The 27,553-nt window shown below is 56.1% G+C and overlaps 1 protein-coding gene across 2 annotated transcripts; it reads left to right on the plus strand.

The window, feature by feature from the left end:
• The first annotated feature begins 385 nt into the window (after window positions 1–385).
• On the plus strand, window positions 386–27,553 carry IKBKE (inhibitor of nuclear factor kappa B kinase subunit epsilon). 2 transcript variants are annotated; one of them, XM_045841546.1, is made up of 22 exons: window positions 386–834; window positions 1,384–1,470; window positions 2,903–3,021; window positions 3,699–3,839; window positions 4,192–4,321; window positions 5,283–5,464; window positions 5,929–6,089; window positions 6,954–7,064; window positions 7,347–7,526; window positions 8,104–8,300; window positions 9,065–9,129; window positions 9,219–9,310; window positions 9,403–9,489; window positions 13,344–13,419; window positions 13,542–13,654; window positions 15,352–15,428; window positions 21,751–21,790; window positions 22,481–22,582; window positions 23,813–23,909; window positions 24,681–24,793; window positions 24,992–25,063; window positions 26,736–27,553. In XM_045841546.1, the coding sequence occupies exons 3-22, from the start codon at window positions 2,935–2,937 to the stop codon at window positions 26,767–26,769; spliced, it is 2,157 nt and encodes a 718-aa protein (XP_045697502.1). In that variant the 5' UTR covers window positions 386–834; window positions 1,384–1,470; window positions 2,903–2,934; the 3' UTR covers window positions 26,770–27,553. The 2 variants fall into 2 exon arrangements, with proteins under 2 accessions (XP_045697502.1, XP_045697504.1); XM_045841548.1 differs by lacking the exons at window positions 386–834; window positions 1,384–1,470; window positions 2,903–3,021 and having other exon boundaries at window positions 3,700–3,839; window positions 5,219–5,464.

The following is a 27,553-nucleotide window of genomic DNA, read 5'->3' on the forward strand; positions in this document are numbered from 1 at the left end:
TCGACGTCCTCAGTGCCTGTCTGTCAAGTGCTGCCCGGTGTCCCAAGCACTTCCAAACATACTGTTCCACGCCATCCACACAACCAGCAGCATAAGTGTTTCTCTCCTCATGCCTTGGCTGAGAAAACCCGGAGGGCTGCGTGCTGTGCTCAAGCTCACACTGGAGGGCGGACCTGGGCTCCAGTGCTTGCTCTTGGGCCTCTGCAGGCTCACTGGGAGGATGAATCAGACCCTTCCTGGGGCTCCTGGATGTGGAAACATGGTCTTTCCAGGCAACTCTCCCTTTGGTTAACTTGCTCAACCTGTTCTATCGACTCTGGGTCAAGCCCTGAATGAACTTCCCCACTCCCGTGAACTACAGGAAATGCCCAGACAGCACCCCGTGGCCTGCCACAGCTGTCCAGCTTTAGTTCCCAGCCTCTTTGTGGGCCAGACTCCTTTGTCCTGTAGCCTCTACTTGGGAACTCAGAGCATCCCCTTTCTCCTTCCTGCTGGGGTGGCCGAGTGGGCCAGCTGCCTGTCTCTTTAAGAGAGAGAGAAAAAACGAAATCAGGAAGTGTGAGAGAGCTGCTGGGCTGGGAGGACACTGGGTGCTCAGGCACCGTGGTGGGGAGGCAACTCGGCTCGGGCTCCCCCAGGGCCCCGGTGGCACTCAGCCACGCCGACCAGCCGTCTTTGAGTCCCAGGTCCGGTGAACACCAGGATGCCATGGGCACTGCCTATGGATGACAACGAGCCCTGAGAGCTCTCATCAGGGGTGCCACCCGGGGGAGTGGCAGCTGCAGGGTGCGCCACCCGGTCCCACGAGCCTGCATGACCCACAGCTGAGATGTGGTGAGTGTGCAGGGTCCCTGGGGAAAGGCAGGCGGGGGAGCCCGGGGTCGAGGGCAGCTGCAGGGTGGCACTCCGACGCGTGTCCCGTACTGACAAGTGAGCAGGGGCCCATGTCTCCTCTCTGTGTCTCCCTGCCGTGGCTAGGGACCGCCAACAGTGCCCTGTGTGTTCCGTCTCCGGGGGTCACCCTTGCAAAGCTCTGCTTGGAAGCCCAGAGAGGCAGGGAGGACTGTGGCGCAGAGAGCTGCCACCCACCTACAAGGCTCCTCTCCCTGCTCTGTCTGCTTCCCTGCGCCCCAAGCCGGCTTCAGCTCCGTCTCTGCACTTCTCTCCTGCTCGGCTCCCAGCGCCTGCCCTCACCTCTGCTGGGGAAGTGGCAAGGAAAGCCTCCTGGAACAGCTGGGGATGAGGCTGGAAACCCCCAGCCCAGCGAGGGAGGGGTGACAAACAGGAAAGGGTTAAAGGGCCGGGCTGGTGGCCTTTGATGGAGGCTGAGAATCGAGCGGCACCGAGGGGTGCCTCTCATCCGCCCTCCTCTTTCCGGTGTAGCTCAGCTCCTGGACTTGCCGCAGACAGAAAGCAAAACACACACTTGACAGGGAGCGTCTCTGCCTGACCCGCTGCTCAGACCACAGGGTAAGTGCTCTCGCACGGCTACAGCAAAGCCCGGGGAGGAGGAGGAGGAGGAGGAGGGATGGGAGGTGGTGGGTGGGGCCGCTGGCTTCCAGTCTCCACCGCCCACCCTTCTGCATCCACCCTCCACTGAAGGAGGGGGAGCCCTGCCCCGCACCAGGGGCTGAATGAAGGCTTCACACCCCTAGACCCCCAGCCGACTCCTCTTGGCGGGAGCACACCCGGCCAGCTCTTCACCCTGAACTATTATTACATTGTCTTCAGGGAGCCCTTTGTGCCTCAGCTGCCTCTGTAAAATGCAAACACTGGACTGGCACATTTTCTGAAACTGGGAATTCACCACTCATCTCATGAAGTGGCCTCTGGCTCAAGGAATTGACATTCTCAAAATTTGCATTAAAAATACAGAGAGAAGGCTCAAAGCCCATGTCCCAGGCCAGGTGACCTGAGGGTCCATAACCCTGTGAGAGGTCGGCCTTATCTGAGTCTTTGACAGTGTGGGTGGGGGGGGGGGTTGGGGTCCTGCTTACGCCCCTCCCCCTGAAGGCTGCCCCCCGAAATGCTCCTCCAAGACACTGAGCTCAGCCTGGGGGCCTGCACTCTGGAGCCCGCTGCCTTAGAGAACCGGCTTTTGGAGAGAAGAGGATGGAGGCAAAGATGGGGAACAAGGTTGTAGAGGGTTTCAGATCCTCCCCAGGGCTCCTGAGCCCTTGGATTTAATGGTCTCCTGCCTCCTCCACCCCCTACACACACACACACACACACACACACACACACACACCTTCTCACACTCACACACACACCCTTACACATACAAACACCCACCCCGACACACCCTCTCTCTTACACACACACATACCCCCCTCATACACCTCCCCCCACGCACACACTCACACACACTCTGCCCCAGTGCAGGTCCTCGCCACCCTGACCTGAGCTGCCCGCGCAGGCTGCCTGGTGCAGTGGTTAGCGCGGCAGCAGGAAGTGGTGGACCCAGGCAAGTGGGAGGGGAGGGGCTCCAGGCTCATGTTGCAATCCTGGAGATTTGTGGCGGTGTGGTTGACACTGCCTGAGCTGGGTCCCTTCCTTTGAGCACATTTCTGCTTCCTGGGCCAATCCCAGGCCTGGGTGCCAAACCCCAGAATTCTCGGTGCCTGGGAGAGGTGACAGGCAAAGGGGTTTGTCTCTGAGGGCCTGTTTGGGGACAGAGCTGGAGTGGAGGGGACCTGGGGAATGGGGACAGGTAGAATGTCCTGTGGTGGGACAGGCACAAGCTGTGGCCCTCAGGTCTGCTGGTGGTGCTTCTTTTGGAAAAGCTACTTAACTCTTCTCTGCTTCAAACTTCCTCTGCCCCCTGGCCCCTAGCTCCTGGTCAGGCCACCCGTGTCCACCCCAGGTGAGTGATGGAATCCTGGACCCCCATATGTTCTTCTAGGCAGAAGGTGGCCGGCCAGCCAAGGGCAGGAGATGCAGAGCACGGTCAATTACCTGTGGCACACGGATGACCTGCTGGGGCAGGGGGCCACTGCCAGTGTGTACAAGGCTCGAAACAAGGTAGGGCACAGGCCTGGCTGCCGGGGCCCCCTTACACCCAGGAAGTTATTAGCCCGGCCAGCCCCAGCCGGCATCCAAGGCGGTGTGTGGCTGGGCAGAGGCCTCTGGACTTGACCCTGCACACTCCGGGGCCAGGGGACACCAGGGGCCTGAGCAGCGGAGTTGGGGGCTGCAAAGGGCTCCTCCACATGATGCCTCTGCTAGGCACAGGTTGGGATTGGAGAGAGAGAGATGAAGATACATGATGGAGTCTGGGGAGGTGACAGCCAATCTAGGAGCAGCAGAGGCGGGAGGTACGGCTTGTTTGGGAATTTCCTGCTTTCAACGCAGAGCTGCGTCGAGTACACAGGCCGTGTTGTGCCCTCTGGCCTGAAGAGCTGAAGCCAGACAGAACAGGCTCCAGTCCCAGCTCTGCCACTAATGCCAGCAAGCACTGGCTGCCGTTGTCATTACTGTCAATTGTAATAGTAACAGCAAACATTTCCTGCAAGGTGTCATGTATGCCAAGCTCTTGTCACCTCTCCGTGCTGGACCGGTCCCCTGAGCAGGGGAAGAAGCCCACCCCTGCCCAGGCGGTCCTTGCTCATCTCCCGTGTTGGGCTGGCAGAAGAGACCCCACGGAGGCCTGTAGGGCGCTCCCCAGGGCATGGCGGCACTTCTGTTCTCTCCCACGGCAGAAATCTGGGGAGCTGGTCGCTGTGAAGGTCTTCAACACCGCCAGCTACCTGCGGCCCCTCGAGGTGCAGGTGAGGGAGTTCGAGGTCCTGCGGAAGCTGAACCACCAGAACATCGTCAAGCTCTTTGCGGTGGAGGAGACGGTGGGTCCTCAGGCTGGGAAGAGTCAGGTCACAAACTAACAGAAAGTTAGTCACATGCTCGTCAGCAGGGCAGCCAGAGCAGCAACCTGTAAATGAAGTAAAGAATGTAGTGGGCGGGGCCATCCATTGGAAATTGAGGACTGAAGTAGGATATAATCAGAGAGGGCTTCCTGGAAGAGGTGACCTTGGACTCAGATGTGTGAGATCAGTGTGAGGCTGAGAAGGGACAGCCAGGCCAGAAGCTGGGACCTAGAGCACAAGGGCTTCTGGCTCTAGACTGAGTCACCTCCTCTTGAGGAAGGGAAGGAGGCGTGCCCACCTCACCACGTCTCTCTCTGTGCGCCACCTGCAGGGGGCCAGCAGGCAGAAGGTGCTGGTGATGGAATACTGCTCCAGTGGGAGCCTGCTGAGCGTGCTCGAGAGCCCCGAGAATGCCTTCGGGCTGTCGGAGGATGAGTTCCTGGTGGTGCTGCGCTGTGTGGGTGAGCGCCTCCCCGATGCCCACGGGGACCCCCTGCCCGCCTCTGAGCAGCCACGGGCCTGGCCCTCAACGGAGGCAAAGTCCCAGAGGGGTACAGCACTTTTGAAACAAGCATCCAAACACAGAACATTCAGGACCTAAGAGGCGCTCCATTCAGACCTGGGTCAGGCAATGATAAGTGGACAGAACTCAGAATCTGACTCCTGCTGACCAGCAGTTCGTAACTCTAATTTAAAAATAAAATTTAAAACAGGTTGCACATTGGTGTTCATTGCAGCATTATTCACAGTAGCCATAAGGCGAAAGTAGCTGAAATATCACAAACAGTGAGGGGTAAGTAAAGAGGCCTCCACATACAACAGTGTGCCATGCAGCTGTGAGAAGGAATAAAATTCCCACACACGCTGCAGTGTGGTGGGCCCAGGAGACACACTCAGTAAGGTAGACCAGACACACAAGCAGTGTAGGGCTCCGCTCACGTGAGGCACGCGGAGCAGCCGCGTCCACGGAGTCTGCAAGCAGAGCAGGGGCTCGGCCGGGAGGACCGGAGAGTGAGTGTTGAGTCGGGTTTCTGTCTGGAGACTGACGGAGTTCGGGAGGCGGACGGTGGTGACAGTGGCACAACAATGTTATTGTACTCGGCACCACTGAACTGTCTGCCTAAAGTCGTCAAAATTGCAACTTTTATGTCAGGCATACTTTAAAATGTTTTTAATAGAAAATAATAAAGCAGACGAGGAGGCGGTGCCGTTTGCAGGGAGCCAGGCCACCGTTTCTTCTGGTTTCCCGGGAGCTCCCAGGGGGCCCTTGGAGCCCGAGAGTGTCCCGTGCCCATCTCCCTCCTGCTCTTCCCGTGGCCCTGTCAGCCTATGGGAGCTCTTCCTGCACCCAAGGGCAGCCTCCTCTCCAAGAAAGTGGACTGTCCCCAGCCAGAGCCACTAGCAGCCTCCCCCCGTCCGCAGTGGCCGGCATGAACCACCTGCGGGAGAATGGCATCGTCCACCGCGACATCAAGCCTGGGAACATCATGCGCCTCGTGGGGGAGGAAGGGCAGAGCATCTACAAGCTGACGGACTTCGGGGCTGCCCGGGAGTTAGATGACGACGAGAAGTTCGTCTCTGTCTACGGGACAGAGGAGTACCTGGTGAGTGGGATGCTGGGGACACACGGCCCCAAGCTGAAGGCTGCCCCTGCAGCGGGCTGACCCCCCTCCCCGCCCCCCGGCCTCGTGAGGGCCTCTGTCCCAGCCCCTGCATCTGGCAGGGTTCGATCACACCCTCCACACCCCAAACGGAAGACTTTGCAGACGGAACAGACAATGCTGCGGCCTCCCAGGCCCCCCACCCGGCCTCCCTTGTGCAGTGACCTCCTTGACCCCACCCCACAGAGGAGGGCCCACCACTGCTCACCACTCTCCCAGGGCAGAGGGCGGGCGAATGAGGATGCTCCGGACAGGCCGACTCCAAGCCAGTGTTCGGGACGACGGGGGGGATGGGTTCTGATGGTTCTGCTGCCTCTGGAAGGCCGAGGGAGGGGGTCCGGCGGCCGGGGGGCCCAGGCCCTCGTGTGCCCTCTCCCTCCATGTCTGTGCCCTGGTCTCTCTGGCAGCACCCTGACATGTATCAGCGGGCAGTGCTTCGCAAGCCCCAGCAGAAGGCATTTGGGGTGACTGTGGATCTCTGGAGCATTGGGGTGACCCTGTACCACGCAGCCACTGGCAGCCTGCCCTTCGTCCCCTTCGGCGGACCACGGCGCAACAAGGAGATCATGTACGGGGGCCACAGGCAGGGGTCGGGGCGCTGGGTCTCCCTTGATGTTCCTGCTGTGTCTCCTCCTCTGCTCCGTCTCCTCTCCGGCCTCTGTCTCTCTGGCCCCGCTGGCCCACCCCGCCTGGGCTTCTCTTACAGCCTTGGTTGTCAGACCTGGCTGGTGGGAGACAGATCAGAACCCCTTATCTGAGTTCATTGCTTCCCTTTGGCCCTCTCCCCGCTCCAGTGGGACTCCAGGGACACCGTCAGGGCCAGAAGTGGGGCAAGACCCAGGTCCAGCGCCCTTCCAGGTGTCCTGCTCTCCGACACAGAAGTAGCTGGAGATAGCACTGCTCCCACTGAGGGCTCGGCCCAGAGCACAGAGATTTAAGGCCAACTCAGAGAAAGGCCCTTATACTCCACCCCTCCCCCAGCCCCCACCGGGCAGGGCTCAGCTATGTGGGAGCTGCAGGAGGTTAGGGAGAGGGCACAGGGACCAACAGGGACAGAGGCTGTCAGGGTGGCTGGGCACTGAAGCGAGGAGAGGAGAGGATCAGAACAGCGCTGTGGAGGGAAAGGATACCCGGGCCGCACACCGGGCACAGCGCAGGAACAGGGGTGCAGGCTGGCCGGTTGCAGCTGTGGGGTGCCGGCCACAGGGCGTGGGCGGCGGGAAGGAGGAGAATTTGGGGAGCACCAAGGCAAGGCGACTTACTGGCTGAGAGGCAGGACTCTCGAATTCCTTTTCAGGCCACCTCAGAGCAGCGGGAGACTTGCACCCGTGCTCTGAGCCCGCCCCGCCCCACCACATCTGCCATCCCTCCTCGTGCGTGCGCTGCTCCGAGAGCGAGAGCACGCCCGACCTGGTCCTCCTCACTCCCCCAGGTACCGGATCACCACGGAGAAGCCCGCAGGGGCCATTGCAGGTGCTCAGCGGCGGGAGAACGGGCCCCTGGAGTGGAGCTACACCTTCCCCATCACCTGCCAGCTGTCAATGTGAGGGGCAGCCCGAGGCTGGGCTGAGTGTCCTCTCTCTGGGGAGGCCTGTCCCAGCGGGGCCCCTTGCGAGCTGTCCTGCGGGGTCCACCACGTTCCCTTGCTGACTGCAGTTTTTCCACCTGGAGGTGGAAGGGCCCTCCGAGCCCTTCCTCCCCACCCCACCCTGTGTCACCGCCCTGGTCCTAGCTCTTCAGGACGTCTTTGTGGATGCCCCCATTACCTACCTGAGGAGGACAGGTCCGGGCCCCCGCCCCTGACAGTCTCCATGTCCCGGGGCAGGGGACTGCAGGGCCAGCTGGTGCCCATCCTGGCCAACATCCTGGAGGTGGAGCAGGCCAAGTGCTGGGGCTTCGACCAGTTCTTTGCGGAGACCAGCGACATCCTGCAGCGAGCCGTCGTCCACGTCTTCTCGCTGCCCCAGGCGGCGCTGCACCGCGTCTACGTCCACGCCCACAACACGTAAGTGGCTGCAGGTCGCCGGCCGGAGCCTTCCCGCGCAGGCAGACGCGTGTCTGCGGCGGAGTTCCGGGGTGTTTAGATGTGAAAGACTCGGGGTCCGATCTCAGTTCAGAAAACTCCTAGTTCCACAGAGTTAAAGTGAAACCGGCTTCCTTGCTGCCAGACTCCAGAGACTCAGCATGCTTTTCAAGGCCAATAGTTGTCACAAGTGCCCGAGGGCTGTGTGTGTGTGTGTGTGTGTGTGTGTGTGTGTGTGTTGTCAGTGTGTTTCCCACATTTGTTGCTGGAGAATTTTACGGGACTACGTGAATTTTAATGGGAAGAGGTGCCAAGGCAGAGGCTGGATATTGGGGCTCTGGAGTTCCGTGTCCACTGTCCCCATCTGCCCTACGACATGAGCGCTACCCCTGGTCTCCCCACCACTGATGAGAGAGAAAACCACCCCTGCCCTTCCTCTGAGCAGCTGAGCCCTCTCCGTAGATGAAGTCTTGGGTGGGGTGTGGGTCAGCCTGCCCCCTGGCCTGCCTGCTGACTCTTCCTGTCCTCCCCGCCTCCGCTCTGTGTCTGGTGTGTCCAGGGTAGCCATCTTCCTGGAGGCCGTGTACAAGCAGAGCAACGTGGCCCCCAAGAACCAGGAGTACCTCTTTGAGGGTCACCCCTGTGCCCTCGACCCCAGCCTCTCAGCACAGCACATCACCCACACGACAGCAAGCAGCCCCCTGATGCTCTTCAGCATGGCCGCGGAGACCCCCAAGGGGCTGGCCTTCAGGGACCGTGAGTAGAGCAACAGAGGCTGGATCTCGTCCCCTCCTCCTACTCTCCTCCAAGAGGCAGGGGTTCACATCCAGGTTATTGATTCCTTTCCTTTGTGGGTATTTCTTTGGGCCCATAGGGTCCCACCATAGGGTTTCCCAAATTCTGGGTTCTAATTTTGCATATTCCTCTGGAACGCCATGGGCCTCAGTCTGGCAGCTTGACACCCCAGGCTTCAGTGTCCACAGAGCTGGGGAGCTGTGACTGGAGCAGGGGGATCAGGGGCTGATGTTCTCTGCACAGTCTCTACAATCGGTGGGGAAGCTTCAGAGAGTCCGGGTGGCGGGAAGCAGGAGCCTCAGGTGCTGGAGAGAAGGGAAAATGGTCAGAGGTCCAGGGCTTTGTGCTCCAGTTCTAGCAACAATATTATTCCTTCTCAGTTGAATAATGCCAATATCATCCTCCTAGTCAGGTTTCCAGGGCTGGGAAGGGGAATTAGCCTTGAAACTCCTGGGCACTGGGGCAGTTTTGGTCCATTTTCTGGCTGTTGAAATAGGTGCCTTGGGCATGGGGCTGTAGTTCTCCAAAGTAGACACAAGAGGGCAGTGAGAGACTGCCATGTAAAGAAGCACAGTGCCCTGCATTCAAGGCTTGAAAGGTGGGGACTCCAGGAACTGGAAAGCTGGGCGGTGAGGGGTGGATGTGAGCCAGGAACAAGGAATGATGATGTCAGAGGTCATCCAAGGCCATATAGGCAGCCCCTCAGACAGGGTCTTTGTTTGCAGCTGCTCTGGATATCCCCAAGTTTGTGCCCAAAGTGGACCTGCAGGGAGATTACAACACAGCCAAGGTTAGAGGTGGCCCCTGGGTGGCAGGAAGCGGGGTACACAAAAGAGTGTGGAGGGTGAGGAAACTGACCCTGCTCGCCTGTGTTTTCAGGGTGTGTTGGGCGCCGGCTACCAGGCCCTACGGCTGGCACAGGCCCTGCTGGCCGGGCAGGAGCTGATGCTTCGGGGGCTGCACTGGTTCGTGTGAGTGCCCTGCGGGCTGGGTGCGGGGGCCAGGCAGGCACAATGCTGTGGGTCCAGGGGAGAAGCACTCTGACTCTGGCTCCCCTCGGCAGGAAGACACTCCAGGGTACCTGCAGGCGGACACTGGAGGTCATGCAGATGGCCCTCCTCTTCCTCAGCAGCAGCCTCGGCGCCGAGAGGTGAGTGTCCTGACCAGGGCGGGTGGCTGCAGCAGGCTTGGGGCCAGCCAAGAGCCCTCAGGCCTTCTCTGTGTTCCTCACCTTCCCTGCCACACTGGCTGCAACAGGGAGGGCTCTGCATCCTGCCCCTCATACCCACCCCCCACCCCCAGATGACTACATGTATTTCCCCCACCACCCCACACATCTGCCCCTCCAGGAACCAAGGCAGCCTCCCTGCCCCATCTCTCACCCACACCAGCCCCAGGGCAGGACTCCGGGAGACGCACTCACAGCCATGCACGGTCCGCTGGACCTGGGGATGCGGGTGGTCTCATCTCCATGCTCCTCCTCCTGCTTCCTCATGTCTCAAACTGCCCTTGTCTTCTTAGGGTTCCTCCCCGCATCCCTTGGGACTCCGTGTCCTCCTCTCCCCTGACTGGGCTACTTAGGGGACCCGTGGAGAAAGGGGGAGACTGGGGAGGAGGAAACCAAGCAGAGGGTCTGGAGATGAGAAGCAGCAGGATTCCACGGGCAGTCCTGAGAATCCTGGAAGGCATGGGGCCAAGGTGCGGTGACAGGTGGGGCTCTGCAGCCCAGGAAGCTGCTGCTGGCTGGAGCCCTTCCCACTTGGAGGACACACATGGTGACAGAGATCAGAGACTGGCAAACATGCCTGGTGTCCCTCCCCCTCAGGTCCCCTGTCCCATGTCCTCAGGAAGGTCCCGGGAGTTTCCCAGCAGCGGCTGACTCACCACAGCCCTGCCTTCCTCCCGGCACTTGGCAGCGACAGCGCTGATGGTGGGGCAGAAGGGGCGGTGGCCGTGCGGGAGGAGGAAGAGGAGTGGCTCCAGAGGACAGGGTTGGAGTCCCTGGCAGGACTGAGCCCCCTCAGACAGTGACAAGGATGAGGGCAGAGCTCTGGCCAGGGCACAGAAAGGGTCCTGTGACAGATATGGTGCCATGCACACAGGGGGCCCCTGCTCCCTGGAGGAGATGGCCCTTCCCAGGCACGTGTGGAGATGGGATGGTTGGGTAAAGGGAAACTGGAGATGGGCACAGGCAACCACAGAGGTCTTCCTGGAAGAGGTGAGGCTGTTCAGGCCATGATGAGAGAGAATACCTGTGGCTGGAAGGTCCTGTGCAGAAACAGAGAAGGGGCTGTGACTCGGGGGCAGGGGGTGCGGTGAGGTCTACTGAAGCCAGAGTCACGATGAAAGTGCCCCGGAGCAAAGTTGCAGTAGGGAAAAGGTGTGGGGAGAGGAGGAGGGAATGGGTGCAGGTCCCAGTGGGCCCGGTGGGCTGGTTAGACCCCAATGAAAGGACCTATCGGTCTATTGCAGGTTTTTTAACAGGAAAGAAAAGCGTAGAGAAGTGTCTGAAGTGTTTGTCTGCCCCCTGGCCCTGGATGCAGGACTGTGGTGTCAGGACAGGCCGGCCCGGGGCTGCAGTTCTGGCTTCTGCTGGTGGCCACCGTGTTCCCATTCGGTTCCCAAGGCCCCCGGGGGGGAGGCACGGTGTGTCCAGCGAGCTCGGAGCCAGGGGAGGGCCTGCTTTCCAGTGTATTCCCCATGGCCCAAGGAGGGGTTTGGAGAGCACCGAGCAGGGTCAGAGGGCCAGGCCCAGCTCCTGACAGAACCTCTGCTTCTTTTTTCTCAAAATGAAGGACTGGGTGACCTCCAAAGCACCCCAGCTGCAAACCTTTGTGATCCCAGTCCTTTCTGAACATCCTCAGGCCTGCCGATCCTTCTTAAGTCTGAAGCCATAGCTCTGCCTACAGTGGCATCTGAAATATTTTAATGGGCCAGATTTCACGTCTGGGGAAGCACCTCACACAAGTGGCTGCCATTGCCCAGCCTGGTCACTTACCTCTCCCACGATGCATTCCTCCTGCTCGGGTCCCCAAGACGGGCTCCCCTGGCAGGCTGTCCTTGCCTCTGTCCCAAAGCCCCCGGGCCCTCCCCAGCAGCAGCGGCCGTCTGGGGGCCCTGTTCAGGCAGCCAGGGCTGCTCCCCACACCAGAAAAGCCCTCAAGGTTGTGCCCTCTAGTCAAGCCCTTTCTCCTCTGAGAAAGGTCCCATCTGATCCCCACAAAACCCTTATCAGGGAGCAGGAAGGAGAACTTGAGGCTTGGAAAGCCAACGTGTAGCTAACCAGGGTTGTGAGGGTGGCAGGTGTGACGGCTGGGGCTAGGACTCGGACCTGTGTCTCCTGACTCCCTGCCCAGTTGGATGTGGCCAGCCTCCTCCTCCGTCCTCAGGCACCCCACGCCCCCAGTCCACTTGCACACTGGGAAACCGCTAGGGAATCAGGCGTGGGGCAGCTGGGGTGTGCTGAGTGCTTTGCTGGGCCTTGGAGCTGGAACGGCGAGCAAGGCGGGCAGCAGCCCTGCCCCCACGGAGCCGCCACTCAGGTCCAAGGTTCCGATTCCCTCCTCGTCTGTCCTCCCCGCCCCATCCATTCCCAAGCCAAACACATAAGACTCTTTTTTCCTGATTGTTATTGTTATAAAAATGGTATATGCTAATTATAGAAAGTTAGAAAATACAGATAAGCAAAAATGAAATTATAAATACCATATCCTGCCCTAGCTGGTGTAGGTCACTAGGCTGGGCATCGTCTGACACAGTGAAAGGTCACCGGTTCGATTCCCGGTCAGGAGCCATGGCTGGGTTTCGGGTGCAGTCCCCCGATCGGGGTGCAGACAAGAGGCAACCGGTAGATGTTTCTTTCTCGCATCACTGTGTCTCTCCCTCTCCTTCTCCCTCCCTTCCCCTCTCTAAAATGAAATAAATAAAATCTTTTAAAAAATACCATATCCTACTACCCAGAAATAGGTGGCTACACCCGAGAAGTATATACCCTTCCAGATAGTTGTGCACTGTGTGTGCGTAAGTGTACGTATTAACCGGCGGCACAGTCTTCAGTACTTGCTGTTTCACAACCTGCTCTTCTCAGCTAATGAGCTCTCCCCTCCTCACAAATTTTTATCTGATCTGGTACCGCCCACCCTAATTATCCCCCAAATTTTCTTTCCTAGCTGGTTGCATCTAACCAGGATCCAATCTAAGACCATATTTTGTTACATTCCTTAAGTCTGTTTTTTGATCTCCACAAAATCGCCCCCACCCGTTTGACTTGTTGGAGGGACGGCAGCCATCGTCCCCCTTCTGGACGCGGCTGCACTTCCGCCGGACGCCCTTTCTTTTCTTCTCCTTTGCTGGCACTTCCCACAGACTGGGAGTTCGAAAGGTTGGGTGTATGCAGGGCAAACTTTAGGCTGAGTCCATCCGAGGTGGCGCTGGCACACCGCAGGCCCACCCACACCGGGTGGGGACAGCCTGGCTTCTCCATCCTGCGGTCACATTTTCCCCGGGACAGGACCAGTGCAGTGCTGCTGCTTGGGCACCACACGGATGTCCGCCCCGCACCCCTTCACTGCTGACTTCAGCCCCTGCCCGAGTGAGTCATCTTACTGGGCCGGTACTGGTACCACAAGTCCTGGCACATTATTGGCTAATAATCAATAAAATGCAGCTTTTTCTCTTATTAATAAGCTATTGATTATCATGAAATACAGTACCTACTGCAAAGGAACTTCATGCTTTTCCTTTAGTTATAAATTTCCCAAGTAGGGAGTTTATTAATAGCTGCCTTGCATTGTGGACTCGAATTTTCCGAGTCAAGTTGTTCCAGACTCCCTCAGTCTTTGTTCATGGCGCTGCTCACTGGGGTCACAGCTCGGCTGAGGAGGAACCTCTTGAAGTTTCTTCCTCTGTCCTGACCACGAAACTCCCCGGACACCCCACAAACTGGCTATGCTGCCCCATAGATGCCATGACGCAAATGTGTCCTTACTCTGTGCTTCCCTCAAGGTTCAGCAACGCGGCTGGGGTGCCCGAGGTCCAGGAACTGAAGAGGGCCGCAGATCTGAGGGCCAGGCTGCGGACTGTGAGTGAGGATGGGGTGCGGGCAGCCGCCAGGAGCAGAGCTGGGGGACAGCGGCCCAGCCAGCTGCCCTCAGAGCCCTGAGCTGAGGGCCTCATGGGGCTGTCTGCCTTCTTGCCTTATAGCTGGCTGAGGTCCTCTCCAGATTCTCCCACAATATCGCAGAGAAACAGATGAGCCTGAGCAGCCTGAGCTCGGAGCTGGTGAAGAACCGGGATCAGGTACATGAGGACAGAAGGTCTGTGGGATTTACCTTCTTGATGGGGCGGGGCTGGGCACACGGCCGCACAAGGTCCAGCAGCCTTTTATGTGGGAAATGGGGGGGGGGGACAGCAATGCGCGAGACACGCCCCCCACCACCAGAGACTAGCCCGCAGGAGGAAAGGACCTGGCGTCCTGCCCCCATCTGGGAGTTGAGAGGGTGAATTTAAAATCTCAGCAGGTGCAACAATTCTAAATGAAAGACTAATTTAGTTTCCTCCCCCTTCTGGGCCCTTGCTTTACATCAGCCCCTTGGTCAGATCCTCCTACTCATTTCACCTCAAGACAGTAACACTCCTACTTGGTGGTGGGGGGTGCTGAATTTGCCCGATCACGGCCAGGAACTGCCAAGTGGCTCAGGCCAGACATGCCCACTTCCAGAGCCCATGTTCTCCCCATTGGCAGACACAAAATGCCCCTCCCCTGTGGCTGACACGTGCCCCACCCTGACCACGGTGTCCTCCGTGGCACCTGCCTGGACCCGTGACCCCAGGTCCTGAATTCTGAACTGAAGAAGCTCTGTAGCCTGCAGGGCTTTTTCTGAACTGTTGTGGTTCACACCCTGACCTGAACCGCCGTGCGGCTGTCTCCAGTCTTTGTGCGCCCCCCTGGAGGGAAGTCCTCGCGGCCCCCCGGGGGCTGAGGGTCTTTGGTGAGGGGCGCTGCCCCAGCCCCAGCCCCAGGAGAGTTCCACAACTGAGTGTCTGTATATGGGCTTACCTCCCAAAAACTAGAAGACTGCTCTGAATTCAGGACACAGATGGCCTGAGTCTTTTGGGCCCAGACTGACCTGGGGCCTTGTCTACCTCGTACTCTCAGAGGGCCAGCGCCTGGGACCCAGAAGCCCTGGGGACAGGCTTGGCCCTGCCCGGAGCCCAGCTCCAGAGACAGCTGATCCAGGGTCTCGAGAGGAGGCAGGAAGGAAGTGGAGCTGAGGAGGCCTGAGGGTGAGGCAGAGCCCCCTGCCACACACAGTCCGCCTCTCAAACAAAGTGTTCTGTGTCCAGCCTGAGAAGGGGAAGGAAGAAATAGTAATGACCTTAAACTCCAGGCCTAGGAAGTCCTCGGGAGGTCGTCTCCTTCATTCCCCTGGCTGGCTCCAGGTGGGACGGAGATTACTGATTTATCATTGATTTAAGCAAGGATCGTTGATTCATCATTTAAGTGCCAGGCGTTGGATGTACCAAGAAGGCACTACTCCTGCCCTTGCCAGGTGACCAGAGAGATTTCTGCCCCCATCCCAGGCTGTCACCACCAGGCGCTCCTGTTCCAGGGCCCAAGGCTCCTTTCCAGAGTCTACCCTCACACCTTTCATGCAGCGGAGGCCACTCTCCTGTTGCCTGTCCTGCTTGGCTTTTTGTCCATCTCATCTTACGGAGTGCCCGTGTGTGCCCGTGTGTGCCCGTGTGCCTGTGTGTGTGTGAGAGAGAGAGAGAGAGGGAGAGAGAGGATAAACATGAGAATGGGCGTGGCTGGCAGGCCCGAAGGTGCCTTGGAAGCTTAGAGGCAGGAGAGTCAGCCCCACTCCCCATTAGCCCCCAGACTAAGACACTGAGGCCCCTTCTGCAGGCAGACAGCTCCTCCCTCCTCCCACCGCCATCCCGTCCCCTCCCTCGCCCTTTACTCTGTGCTGTTTGACTCTCCCATCACCTGGTCCCTGTCTCCTCCCCACAGCATCCAGAAGATTCAGTGTTGCCTGGACAAGATGTACCTCATCTACAAGCAGTTCAGGAAGTCCAGAGTGAGGCCAGGTGAGCCGAGGGGAGAGGAAAATCAGTTCGAGATCTCCCCTCCCTCCCTCCCTCCCTCCCTCCCTCCTTCCTCCTGCTGGGGGCTCCTCTGCATGGTCAAGGGGAGCCAGGGTGCAGCTGCTCTAAGGCTGCGTCCCTGGCCGCCAGCTGCCTGCAGACCAGGGAGGGACATACGGCCTTCACACCTGTGCCTATTGCCTGGTGGGGGCTGAGCTGATCCGTGGGCGCCGAGGCAGCTGGAGCCTGGGTGCTGTAGAAGACATGGCCTTTGAAAGAGGGTTTTCCAGAAAAGGGAGGATCCAGAGAAATACACTTAGGGCAGGGGTGTCTAACTCATTTCACCGGGGGCCACATCAGCCTTGAGGTTGCCTTCAAAGGGCTGAATGTAATTTTAGGACTGTATAAATGTAACTACTCCTCAATAGTTAAGCAAGAGCTCAGCGCTGCCATTGGTTAGAAACAAGGTGCTGGGCCGGATAAAACAAGGTTGAGGGCCAGACTCGGCCCACAGGCCTTGTATTTGCCACCTATGACTTAGAGTCACTGGGCCAGGCATTTGGTCTGAAATATCTATAAGCCTCACTAAGACCACCTGGGCAGGGCTAGCTTGCTGACAGGCTCAGCTACCCTAGCTGTTTGCCCAAGGTGACTGCTGTCTTGGGACAGGGGCAGGTCCAACCCAAGAGACAGCTGCGGATAGGGGTAGTGGGGGACCTGGGGAGGCCCGAATTGTCTCTTGAGGTTGAGGGAGGGAGAAAGAGAGGGAGAGAAACATCAATGTGTGGCTGCCTCTCGCACGCCCCCTACTGGGGACCTGGCCTGCAACCCAGTCATGTGCTCTGACTAAGAATTGAACCAGGGACTCTTTGATTTGCAGGTTGTCACTCAATCCACTCAGCCACACCAGCCAGGGTTAATTTTTAATCTTTCTATTACATTGACATGTAACATTATATTAGTTTGAGGTATACAACACAATATTTAGACATTTATATAATTTATGAGGTGATCACCCAATAAGTCTAGTACCCATCTGACACCATAAATAGTTATTACAGTATTATTGACTGTATTCCCTCCACCACACTTTGCGTCCCCGTGACTATTTCTGTAACTGGCAATTTGTGCATCTTCGTCCCTTCTTCTTTTTCACCCATCCTCTCAACCCCTCCTGTCTGACAACCACCAAGATGTTCTCTGTATCCATGAGTCTGTTTCTCTTTTGTTTGTTCATTTATTTTTTATATTCCATGTATAAGTAAAATCATATGGTACTTGTCTCTTTTTTTTGAAGATTTTATGTATTCATTTTTAGAGAGAGGGGAAGAAAAGGAGAAAGAGAGGGAAAGAAACATCAGTGATAGGTTGCCTCTCACATGTTCCCTACTGGGGACCAGGCCCACAAACCCACAAATGTGCCCTGACTGGGAATTGAACCAGTGACCCTTTGGTTCACAGCCCCCATTCAATCCACTGAAAATACCAGTAAGGTGGTATTTGTCTTTCTTTGTCTGACATTTGTCTTAGCATGATAACCTTTTAGGTCCATCCATGTTGTTACAAATGGCAAGATTTTGTTCTTTTTTATGGCTAAATAATGTTCCATTGTATGTATGTACCACTTCTTCTTTAACTAGTCATCTATCAACACATACTTAGGTTGCTTCCAGATCTCCACTATGTAAATAATGCTGTAATGAACATAGGGGTGCATATGTTTTTTTTGAATTAGTGTTTTGGATTTGTTCAGGTAAATACCCAGAAATGGAATTGCTGGGTCATATAGTAGTTCTACTTTTAATTTTTTGAGGAACCTCCATACTGTTCTCCACAGTGGCTGCACCAATCTACAGTCCCACCAACAGTGAGTGAGGGCTTCCTTTTCCCTGCATCGTCTCCAGCACTTGTTGTTTGCTGATTTGTTGATCACGGCCATTCTGACAGGTGTGAGGTGCTATCTCACTGTGGTTTTAATTTGCATTTATTTCTCTGATGATTAGTGACATTTAGCATCTTTTCAAATGTCTATCGACCATCTGTATGTCCTCTTTGGAGAAGTGTCTATTCAGGTCCTTTGCCCACTTTTTAATTGGATTGTTTGTGGGGTTTTTTTGGTATTAAGTTGTATGAGTTTCTTATGTATTTTGGATATTAATCCCTTATTGGATATATTATTGGCAAATATCTTCTCCCATTCAGTAGGTTGTCTTTTCATTACATTGATGGTTTTCTTCACTGTGCAAAAACTCTTCAGTTTGATGTAGTCTTATGTGTTTATTTTTCCTTCTGCTTTCCTTGCCTGAGGAGACATATGCAGAAAAAAGATTCCCAAGAATGACGTCAAAGAGTTTAATGCCTGTGTTTTCTTGTAGCGGTTTTATGGTTTGGAGGTCTTACATTTAAGTCCTTTATCCACGTTGAGTTTATGCTTGTATATGTTGTAAGAAAGTAACTCGCTTTCAAGCTTTTGCGTGTGTCTGTCCAGTTTTCGCATCACCATTTGTTGAAGAGCCTGTCTTTACGTCATTGTATATCCTTGCCTCTTTACCATATATTAATTGACCACACAGGTGTGAGTTTATTTCTGGGCTCTGTGTCCTGCTCCACGGATCCTGTGTGTCTGTTTTTAATGCCAGGACCATGCTGTTTTGGTTACTATAGCCTTGTAGTATAGTTTTAAATCAGGTAACATGATACCTCCAAATTTTTTTTTCTTAAGATTGCTTTGGCTATTCGAGGTCTTTTGTAGTCCTATATAAATTTTAGGATTATTTGTTTTAGTTTGTAAAAAATGCTGTTGGTATTTTGATAGGAATTGCATTGAATCTCTAGATTGCTTTGGGTACTGTGGACATTTTAACAATGTCAGTTCTTCTTATCTATGAGCACGGTGTATGTTTCCATTTATTTGTGTCTTCAGTTTCTTTCTTCAGTGTCTTATAATTTTCCAAGTACAGGTCTTTTACCTCCTTGGTTAAATTTATTCCAATGTATTTTTTGTGAAATTGTAAAAGGACTGGTTTTCTTAATTTCTCTTTCTGATAGTCTCTTATTGGTGTATAAAATGCAAACAATTTCTAAACATTGATTTTGTATTCTGGTACTTTACTGAGTTCATTTATCAGTTCTAATAGATTTTTTGTGGACTCTTTGAGGGTCTCTCTATATAGTATCTTATCTGCAAATAATGACAGTTTTACTTCTTCCTTTTCAATTTGAATGCCTTTTTGTTTCATCTGCTGTGGCTAGGACTTCCTAACACAATCGTTAAAGAGGTATTTGACGCGTTTTTGTGTGTGCTGAGCCGTCACAATCCCAGTTTACATTTACAGCACATCTGTTTGGAAGGCAGTTTTTGACAAAGTGAAATGTAGTCTTACCAAAACAATAAAACTGTGTTTACTGAGAAAAAATATTTTATCACTGCTTTGGCTTTTAAGTTTAAGTTAATTGAATTAATTGAAAGAAAAGTTCAGTTCTTCAGTCCACTGGCCACCATCAAGTGCTCTGCAGCCACATGCGTCACCGGCCACCGTGCTGGGCATCTGCATCAAGATGATAACTTCCCTCCTCGGAGCCCAATCCTGCCTCTGGGTCCTGCTCTGGAGAGCCCCAGCTGGCCTTGGGCTCAGCAAGACTGGCCGGCACTCAGTTGCCCGCTGTTGCTGTCATGTTAGGGGAACCTCGGAGGTTCTTCTGCCTCCATGCCTGGAACTTGATAACCCTATTGTGGCTGCTCTTCTGTGCGCTCTTCTGTGCGCCTTCCACGTGCTTTCCACGTTTCACAAGCTGTGAATGTTCTTAATTTATTTAATGCTCATAAGTCCAGGCACCGCTAGCCTTACTGTTTTACGGACAAGAAAACTGAGACACAGGCAGGTTGAGTAGGCCGAGCAATGTAGGTTCAGCTGCTTTTTCTTTTTATTATCTTTCAATTACAGTTTACATTCAATATTCTTTTCTATCAGTGTTAGGTGTACAGTGTAGTGGTTAGACAATCACATACCTTACAAAGTGGTCCCCTGATGTCTCCAGTGCCCACCCGGCAGCATACATAGGATTATATTACTGACTGTATTCCCTATGCTGTACTTTACATCCACATGACTGTTTTGTAACTACCCATTTGTACTTCCTAATCCCTTCACCTGTTGTCACTCAGCCCCAAACCCCCTCCCCTCCGGCAACCATCAGTCTGTTCTCTGTGTCTATGAGTCTGTTTCCATTTTGTTTGTTCACTTATTTTGTTCTTTAGATTCCACATATGAGTGAAATCATATGGCATTTGTCTTTCTCTGACTGGTTTATTTCACTTAGCATAACACCCTCTAGGTCCATCCATGCTGTCACAAATTGTAAGAGTTCATTTTTTATGGCTGAGTAATATTGTACTGTATATACGTACCACATCTTCTTTATCCGCTGGTCTGTGGATGGGCACTTGGTTGCTTCCCTGTCTTGGCTGTTGTAAATAGTGCTGCACTGAACATAGGGTGCATGTGTTCTTTTGAATTAGTTTTGGGTTTCTTCAGATACATACCCAGAAGCGGAATTGCTGGGTCATAAGGCAGTTCAATTTTTAATTTTTGAGGATTCTCCAAACTGTTTTCCACAGTGGCTGCCTCAGCCTGCATTCCCACCAACAGTGCACAAGGGTTCCCTTTTCTCCACATCCTTGCCAACACTTGTTTGCTGATTTATTGATGGTAGCTGGTCTGACAGGTGTGAGGTGGTCTTTCATTTAGTTTTAATTTGCATCTCTCTGATGATTAGTGACATTGAGCGTCTTTTCATATATCTATTGGCCATCTGTCTGTCCTCTCTGGAGAAGCGTCTATTCTGGCTCTCTGCTCGTTTTTTAATTGGGTTGTTTGGGGGTTTTAGTGCTGAGTTGTGTGAGTTGTTTATAAATTTGGCATAGTAACCCGTTATCAGATGTATAATTGGCAAATATCTTCTCCCATCCAACAGGCTGTCTTTTCGTTTTGATGGTAGTTTTCTTTGCTGTGCAAACACTTTTTAGTTTGATGTGATCCCACTTGTTTGTTTTTTCTTTTGTTTTTCTTGTCTGAGTCGATATATCAGAAAAAAATGTTGCTGAGAGAAATGTCAAAGGTTTGACTGCCGACTTTTTTTAGGAGCTTTATGATTTCGGTCTTACACTGAAGTGGAATCCGTTTTGGGCTTACTCTCGTACATGGTGTAAGAAGGCGATCTAGTTGCATCTTTTCTGCGTGTGTCTGTCCACTTTTCCCAACACCATTTACTAAGCAGACTGGCTTCACCCCACGGTGTATTTTTGCCTTCTCTGTCACATGTTAGCTGACCATATAGGCCTGGGGTTATTTCTGGCCTCCATTCTGTTCCATCAGTGTAGACGTCTGTTTCTCTGCCAGTACCATGAGGTCCGGCTGCTTTCAATCACCTTATTTTACAGCCTCAGAAAGAGTTTTATTGCTGTGGTCTTCAAGTATCCTTTATTAAAGTTACAGATGGGCCAGGAAGAACAACCCTTAGAGTACTGAAAGATTCCGTTCTGACTGTGCTCAGTAGATAATAGGGCACTGTCTCCCTACCCTCACACCAGGCCCGTGTGTCTCACAAGACAGGCGAGGAAATGGACTCAGTGAGGTGAAGGTGCACTTACAGCCAGCCCCCTGCTAACAGGAAGCAGGGATGCGACTTGCAGCTTGAACTTAACATGTGCCCAGGTGGCAGAGGGCCGGGCCAGGATGAAGAGCCCAGGAAGCGGATTCTGGTGCTAGGGGTGTGGAGGTGGGGCTGACAACATAACCTTTGCCTCCCTGCTCTTGGGAATCCACTGGCCCGAAAGCCCATTCCCTTGAAGCCCAGGAGGGGGCAGCATCTTCCCAGGAAGAGAGCATCAGGAGGTGCCCAGGCAGTGAAAACTTCAGCCCTTCTGGTTCAAGGGGCTGGGCTGCGAAGGGACCTGGCCCATGCAGCTCTCTGCTGCAGAGCCGAGCTGGCTGCCCTGCAGCCTGAATATTCAGAGGTGAGGCTGTAGGAACCGGTCACTCCTGGAGGGAGGTTGGCTGAGGGGCCGGGGCTGACCCAGCCTCCTTCAAGGCCCATCTTGTTCCCATCCGCAGCATTCACCTGCCCCAGGTATGCCCCTCCCTTGTCGCAGTGCCATTTCGTGGGTGCTTGGTTCACTCCTTCCGTCCTTCCCGGCTCCGATGGGCTGTGAGCTCCTGTGGAGCAAGGTTCTGGCCGGGCTGCCTTCATCTCTGTAGTTGTCCCCAGCCCTTGGGGCCTTCCATTGTGTTGACCGAACAGGTGACATCATTTCTGTTTCCCTCAGGGCTTGGCTACAACGAGGAGCAGATTCACAAACTGGATAAGTGAGTGGCCTGTCCCTTGGCAGGGGGGTGGGCGGGAGGGTGGATGTCTCTGGGCAGAGCGACTCTCTGTGCCAGACAAGACGGGGTGAAGGGCCCTGACCCCAGACCATCGCTGGGCGGGGGAATGGTGCTGTAACTATTTCGGGGGCAGGTTATCCAGAGCCAGGGAAGGAGATTGTGTGGCTGAGCGGGAGGAGGTTCCTCAGAAGCAGTGATGGTGACACTGGATTTACTTCTGAACAAGATTGTTTGTAGGGTTTCCTTCCCTAGGTGTCCTCACTGACTTACCCCCCACTGCTTCTGACCTCTGCCCGAGCCTCCCCTGGGCTCCCCTCTCTCCTGCTTCCTGGGCTGTCATGTCCCGGGAGGCCCTCCCTGACTTAGGGCTTATTTAAGGACACACTCCCTCAGCCCTACACCCACCCTGACCCCTGTACCTACACACACTTCCCTCTGGGGGCTGAGCTTGGGAGCATGTGAGTTCTCCGGGGGCCCTTGTCCTCCCATGTCGCTCTGTTGGCCTTGCTGTGTGCCAGTCACTCTGTCTCCACGGTCCTCTTTCTTTGGAGAGACAGCCCTGCCGTGCACCCAGGAGCTGGCACTTGGGTGTGGAGACCCAGGCGTGCTCGGCCTGCGCTCAGGTGTCTCCGACTGCTTATCTCTGTGCCTCGGTTTCCCTGCTCTTCTCAGGGTGAATTTTAGTCACTTAGCCAAGAGGCTCCTGCAGGTGTTCCAGGAGGAGTGTGTGCAGAAGTACCAGGCGTCTCTGGTCACTCACGGCAATCACATGAGGTAACAGTCCTGCCCTCCCTCCTGGGCTCGTGGACCCCGGGCCCAGGCAGCCGTGGCATCGCAGAGCCCTGACTGGGAGGGAGGTGGCGGTAAAGGGACAGAGGCAAAGAGGGGTGGGTTGCGGCCCTGAGTGGCCAGGCAGTCTGCTGTGCGTGTCCTGTGCCTCCGCTTGTCACTTGTCGAGTCCTGCAGTGTCTGCCCCGTGCGGGGCACGCCATCACCCCGTCTCCCAGGTGAGGGGCTGAGGCCCAGAGAGCAGGTCTGGCAGGCAGCAGGCCCAGGACTGGCGTGTGGCTGTGACGGCCCCTGAACTCTGGACTCTGTCCCCAGTCCCCGGTGGTCAGGTGGGGGAGCCCACCCTCTTTGGGGGAGAACACTCTCAGGTCCCCCTGGGGAGAGGACAAGGGGACAGGGGAGTCGGGGTGGGCAGAGACCCCTCTCTCACTGGCGTCCCCCATAGGAGGGTGTGTTCTCCCTGCTCAGACAGTCCCTCTGTTGCTCCCCTACCTGCAGGAGTACCGGTCCGCTCGGGCAGGGAGGGCAGTTTCCCAGGTGCTGTCTGTTTGAGGTCACTGGGCCTATGGGCTTGTTATGGGCAGAGGCCCAGGCACCCTCCTACCCTGACATTAGAATACCAATGCCCAGCTCCTCCACCCCCCACCCCACATTCTGATTTAATTGGTCCAGAGTTGGCTTGGAGAGCAGTGGTTTAAAAGCTCCTCAGGTGATTCTGATGTGTAGCCAGGGTTGAGAATCAGCCACTGGTTTAACCCCCAGACTTGGTTTCCTTTTTGTGTAATGGGAAAAGGTTCTTGCTCAGCCTCTCTGCTTAGAGAGGGAAGATAATTCGTATAAGAGCCCTGCCCTTGATTTCCTCTGAAACGGGAGCATGAGGAATTCCCACAGTGAGTGTGGGCTGTCCTCAGCCACTCCGCAGCCTGACCTGGCCCTGCGCCCATCCTGGCTGCCTGAGCGACCCTGCCCAGCGCATGCTCCCATGTGGCTGTGATGGGACACTCACCAGCCTCAGCCAGAACATGAGCACTCTTGCAGTGGGGCAGCGGACAGCTGAGGGCACACCCAGATGGGCGGAGGCAATGAGGGAGGCTAATGCCTGGGACCCGTGGGCTCCGGCCTCTGTTGCTGGAAGCCTCTCCTCCACGTTTGTGGAATGGCAGCTGGGTGGGCCCCCTAAGAGCCTGGCTCTCACTTTTCATCTGCTCTCTCCAGGGTGCTGCACGAGGTCAGGAACCACTTGCGCCTGGTTGCCTGCTCAGTGGCTGCCTGCAGCACGGAGGCCCAGGGGGTCCAGGAGGGCCTCAGCGAGGTGCGAGACCTTCAGGGGCACCGACTGGGGGCTGCTTGGGGGAGCCCAGTCCACGTGGTGCTCCGGGGGCATTTGGGCCATTCCCCTGGCTCTGGGCAGAGCTGCCCTTGACCAGGTCCACCCACTTTGGTGTGGGTTGGAGGTCTCTGACCCACAAAGGTGCCCTGAGGTGGGGATGGAGAAAGAGGAAGGCACTTCCTAGAGATCTCAGACTGAAGGTCACTGCAAGGGCAGAGCCTCCAGAAAGCCGGGATATCTACCTCACTGCCCCCCCACCCCCACCCCTTGCACAGCCTGGGAGGCTCCAGGCTGCTCCTGAGAGAGGTGGTGTGAACTCCCCTTGACCTCCTGAGAGGAGTCCCGCACACAGGCAACTGGAGAAGCCAGCTGCCTGCTTTGCCACCAGGAGCAGAGGAGGGCTACTCCTTCCAGGAGAGCACCAGCGTGGCTCCTTCTGCCCTCCCCAAGCGCAGGCTGCCTCCCACCCCTCTCCGCAGCTCCTGGCACCTGTGCCATTAGGGGTGCAGGCTGGACACAGGAGGACTTGGTGGTCTGGATCACTAAATCCAAGCACAGACAGTGGAGGCGGCTACGCCAGCCGCACCCCAGGGTGGGAAGGAGGGGCTTGCAGAAAGGACTCCAGAGGTCTGGGTGCCCCAAGGATGTGGGCTGGGGGCTGGGTAGTTACCCTTTCCTTACCTGTCCTCAGCACCGTCCCGCCCCACAGGTGAGCTGGCTCTTCCCTTCTGACTGCCATGTGCTTCCCTTCAGATCCTCGACTTGCTATCTCACCGGCACCCTCAGGATAGGACAGAGGGGGCTCAGGCCTCGCCAGCACCCCCAGCTCCTTATTCTAGTCCTGAACTAAAGGACCTGGGTCTCCAGTAAGTGCAGTAAGAGAGGGACATTCAAGGGGTGATGGGAGGGCATCGGGTGCTGAGGTCAGGGGCCAAGGCGTCTGCCTCACAACAGGCCTAGGGGTGGGAATAAGGAGGCTGGGTGGGGGCCTCCCGGGGCAGGGGTTCGCCCCGGGCAGCCTGAGCCTCAGGAGCAGCCGCCTCTCTTGCCTCTGCCTTGGACAGCATGGAGGGGCTCCTGGAGGAGATGAAGCTGCTGGCCTTCGACCTGCAGGACAACAACCACATCATCGAAGGGTAAGGCGTCCCGCTGTGTGCCAGGGAGGGCTGGGTCCTCAGGGCGCCCTGAAGTCGGGTTGCAGGGTCCCTGTCCCCCGTCCCCTCCAGGGTGTGATGACAGGTGTCTGTCCGTCTTCAGAGCTTCGGCCTGTCCTCAGGGGTGTCGCTGTCCTCTCATGGCGCAGGCTCCCACTGCAGTCTCCAGGGCGACGGTGCCCTCAGAGATAAAAACTTCACCTGGTTTTAAGCAATTGGAGGATCTACGACAGAAGATTCACATGACCTCAATGCTACAACCACTCTCGGGCAGGCAGAGATGGGGCTGGGGCACGGGACCTGCGGCCGTGGCTGTGGGCTCTGCCTGGCGCCTCCCCAAACGATCCTTTAATCCCCAGACCCGGCCTTGAGTGACGTCGTGGCGTCTGCATGTCCTGCGCCAGGAAACCAAGGCACACATGGGGCCTGGTCGCTGCCCGAGGCCGTGTTTCTCTGGCTCGTGGGGCCCCTGTTCTGGGCAGATGCTCACAGGCCCGCCCCGGCTGCAGGCCCTGCACTAGCCACTCCGCTCCATCGCCTGAGTTGATCCCCTCCTCGGGGGTCAGGGGCGCTGGGGGAGGGCAGCAGGCTCAGACCTTTGGGTTCTGTGCACCAGTAAAATTCACAAAAGCAAGGAATTTCACAAAATTCACCAAGAGGAGGAAGGACATCATGTCAGAATCGGGGAGGGTCGGTGGGTTTGCCTACATGCAGTGCACCGCGCAGGCAGGCGGGGTCGAGGACTCGCCTGTCATCCGTGTGTCTGTCACCTCCCCACGGGGGAACCCGTGGCATGGTGGGAAAACTGCGCAGATTCCAACAGGATTTGACTCCTGACTCTGCTCCCTACCAGCGGGTGTGCCCCCGAGGTCTGTTCGGCTCTGAGCTTCTGGGCGCAGGGGTGGGGATTAACGAGGTTGAGATCTGCCCTGCGCTGCGGAGGGAGGAGGGAGCGCGCAGAGGCTTGCTAAGTGGTAGGCGTCCCCGGGGCCGTGCCAGTCTAGGGCGCTAGAGCTGGGCCGGGAGGCGGGGAGGCCTGAGAAGCTGGCGGCTGCCTCCAGAGTTTCCGAGGGTCCTCGGGTTGAGGAGGCATCTCCTCCGCGTTGCATTCTGGCCAGGGGAGACTCCGCCTCATACACCCTCAAAGAGGGGACTCGACAGCTTCTTGGACAGCCCTTCCAAAACAGCCCTCGTGGGCAGGAAGTTCTAATTTTAGTGCCGACATAAATTTTCCTTGCTGTGATATGTAGCCTATTTACAGATAGCTCAAAACTTTATTTTAGTGAATTTTCACTTCCTTATTCAGCACTGCAGCCAGAGGCCTGGAGAAGCCGTGTGAATTCCTCTTTCCTCCTCCTAACCCCGCTGCACTGGGCTTGGCAGGAGAGCTCTAAAGAGTGCAGATGCCTCGGGTCTTGCTGACAAGCTCTGGGCGTGGCCCAGGGTGGGGCATTTTTATAAGCTTCCCAGGCAACTGTAGTGTGTAGTCAGGGGTGAGAACCACAGAGATTTTTCTCAGGGGGCAGGAGGCTGCCAGAGCAGAGCTGAGCACTCGGAATGCCTTGGAGCTCCTGAAAGCCGTGTTTGGCCCTGGGGGGCGGGCTGCAGGCTGCTCCGCTGGGTGGGAGAAGCTGACTTGTGCCTTTCATTGCAGGTTGATTAGGGTCCAGTCGGCTTCTGATGTCTAACCTCTGTGGGGTGCACGAGGTGTCCTGAAGCATTAGAATCATTCAAACACTGTGCTCCTGCCTGCACTGTGGGGCCCGACACAGGACAATCCCTGGTCCCATCTCGCCAGCCTACCTCCCTCCCAGCCGACAGCCGGGAGATGTCATCAGCATTACCGTCTGCTGCCTTTCTGCAGGAAGCACACAGCACCCAGGGCACCTGACCACCTCTGTCAGGACCCGCTGCCCAGGCAGAGCTTCGGATGTTACTCAGCAGGCTCAGGGACAGCTCCGCCATCGCCCTGGCCTGTATGGCTGAACCTTGCGGGGCCCTGGGGAGAAGAGGCTCCCCCAGCCTACCACCCCCACCCCCAGTTTATGGGGCTTCCGTCCTCAGGGAAAAGAAGAGGAAGCCTCCCGGGGCGCCCCCCAGGGTGCTGGGTCCAACAGCCTAATCCTAGTCTTCCTGCCTCCTAAGTAAGGTGTTTCTCCTCGAGCACGCAGCCCTCTCCCCTCTCCTGTGATTTCTGAGGCTCGCCACGCCCACAGGTGTCACAGGGTCTGATTTTCCTTCTGCTCTCCGTCTGGCTGGCCCTGAGGTAGAGAGAATGGGGGGTGGAGGCTGGAAGCCACTGTCCAGCGACCCGCCCCCTTCTCTGTCCCTGCCAAGGCCCCACCAGTCCAGGGACATGCAGCCGGCAGGGGCCGCAACGGCCGTGCGACAGGGACAGGCCCGTCTGTCCAGAGCCCTGGGGGGGAAGAGGCCTGCACTCCATGGAGTGGAATAAACGTGCCTTCTTTTCTA

This window comes from Phyllostomus hastatus, unplaced genomic scaffold (assembly GCF_019186645.2).
Source record: "Phyllostomus hastatus isolate PE091 unplaced genomic scaffold, TTU_PhHast_1.1 phas_contig_36, whole genome shotgun sequence".
Lineage (NCBI taxonomy): Eukaryota > Metazoa > Chordata > Mammalia > Chiroptera > Phyllostomidae > Phyllostomus > Phyllostomus hastatus.

Excerpts from the sequence above, each read along its gene's own strand:
- IKBKE (XM_045841546.1), top strand. The coding sequence starts at position 2,935 with ATGCAGAGCACGGTCAATTACCTGTGGCACACGGATGACCTGCTGGGG. Across the intron at positions 3,840-4,191 it reads TCTTTGCGGTGGAGGAGACG|GGGGCCAGCAGGCAGAAGGT; the intron begins GTGGGTCCTCAG and ends CGCCACCTGCAG. Across the intron at positions 4,322-5,282 it reads GGTGGTGCTGCGCTGTGTGG|TGGCCGGCATGAACCACCTG; the intron begins GTGAGCGCCTCC and ends CCCCGTCCGCAG.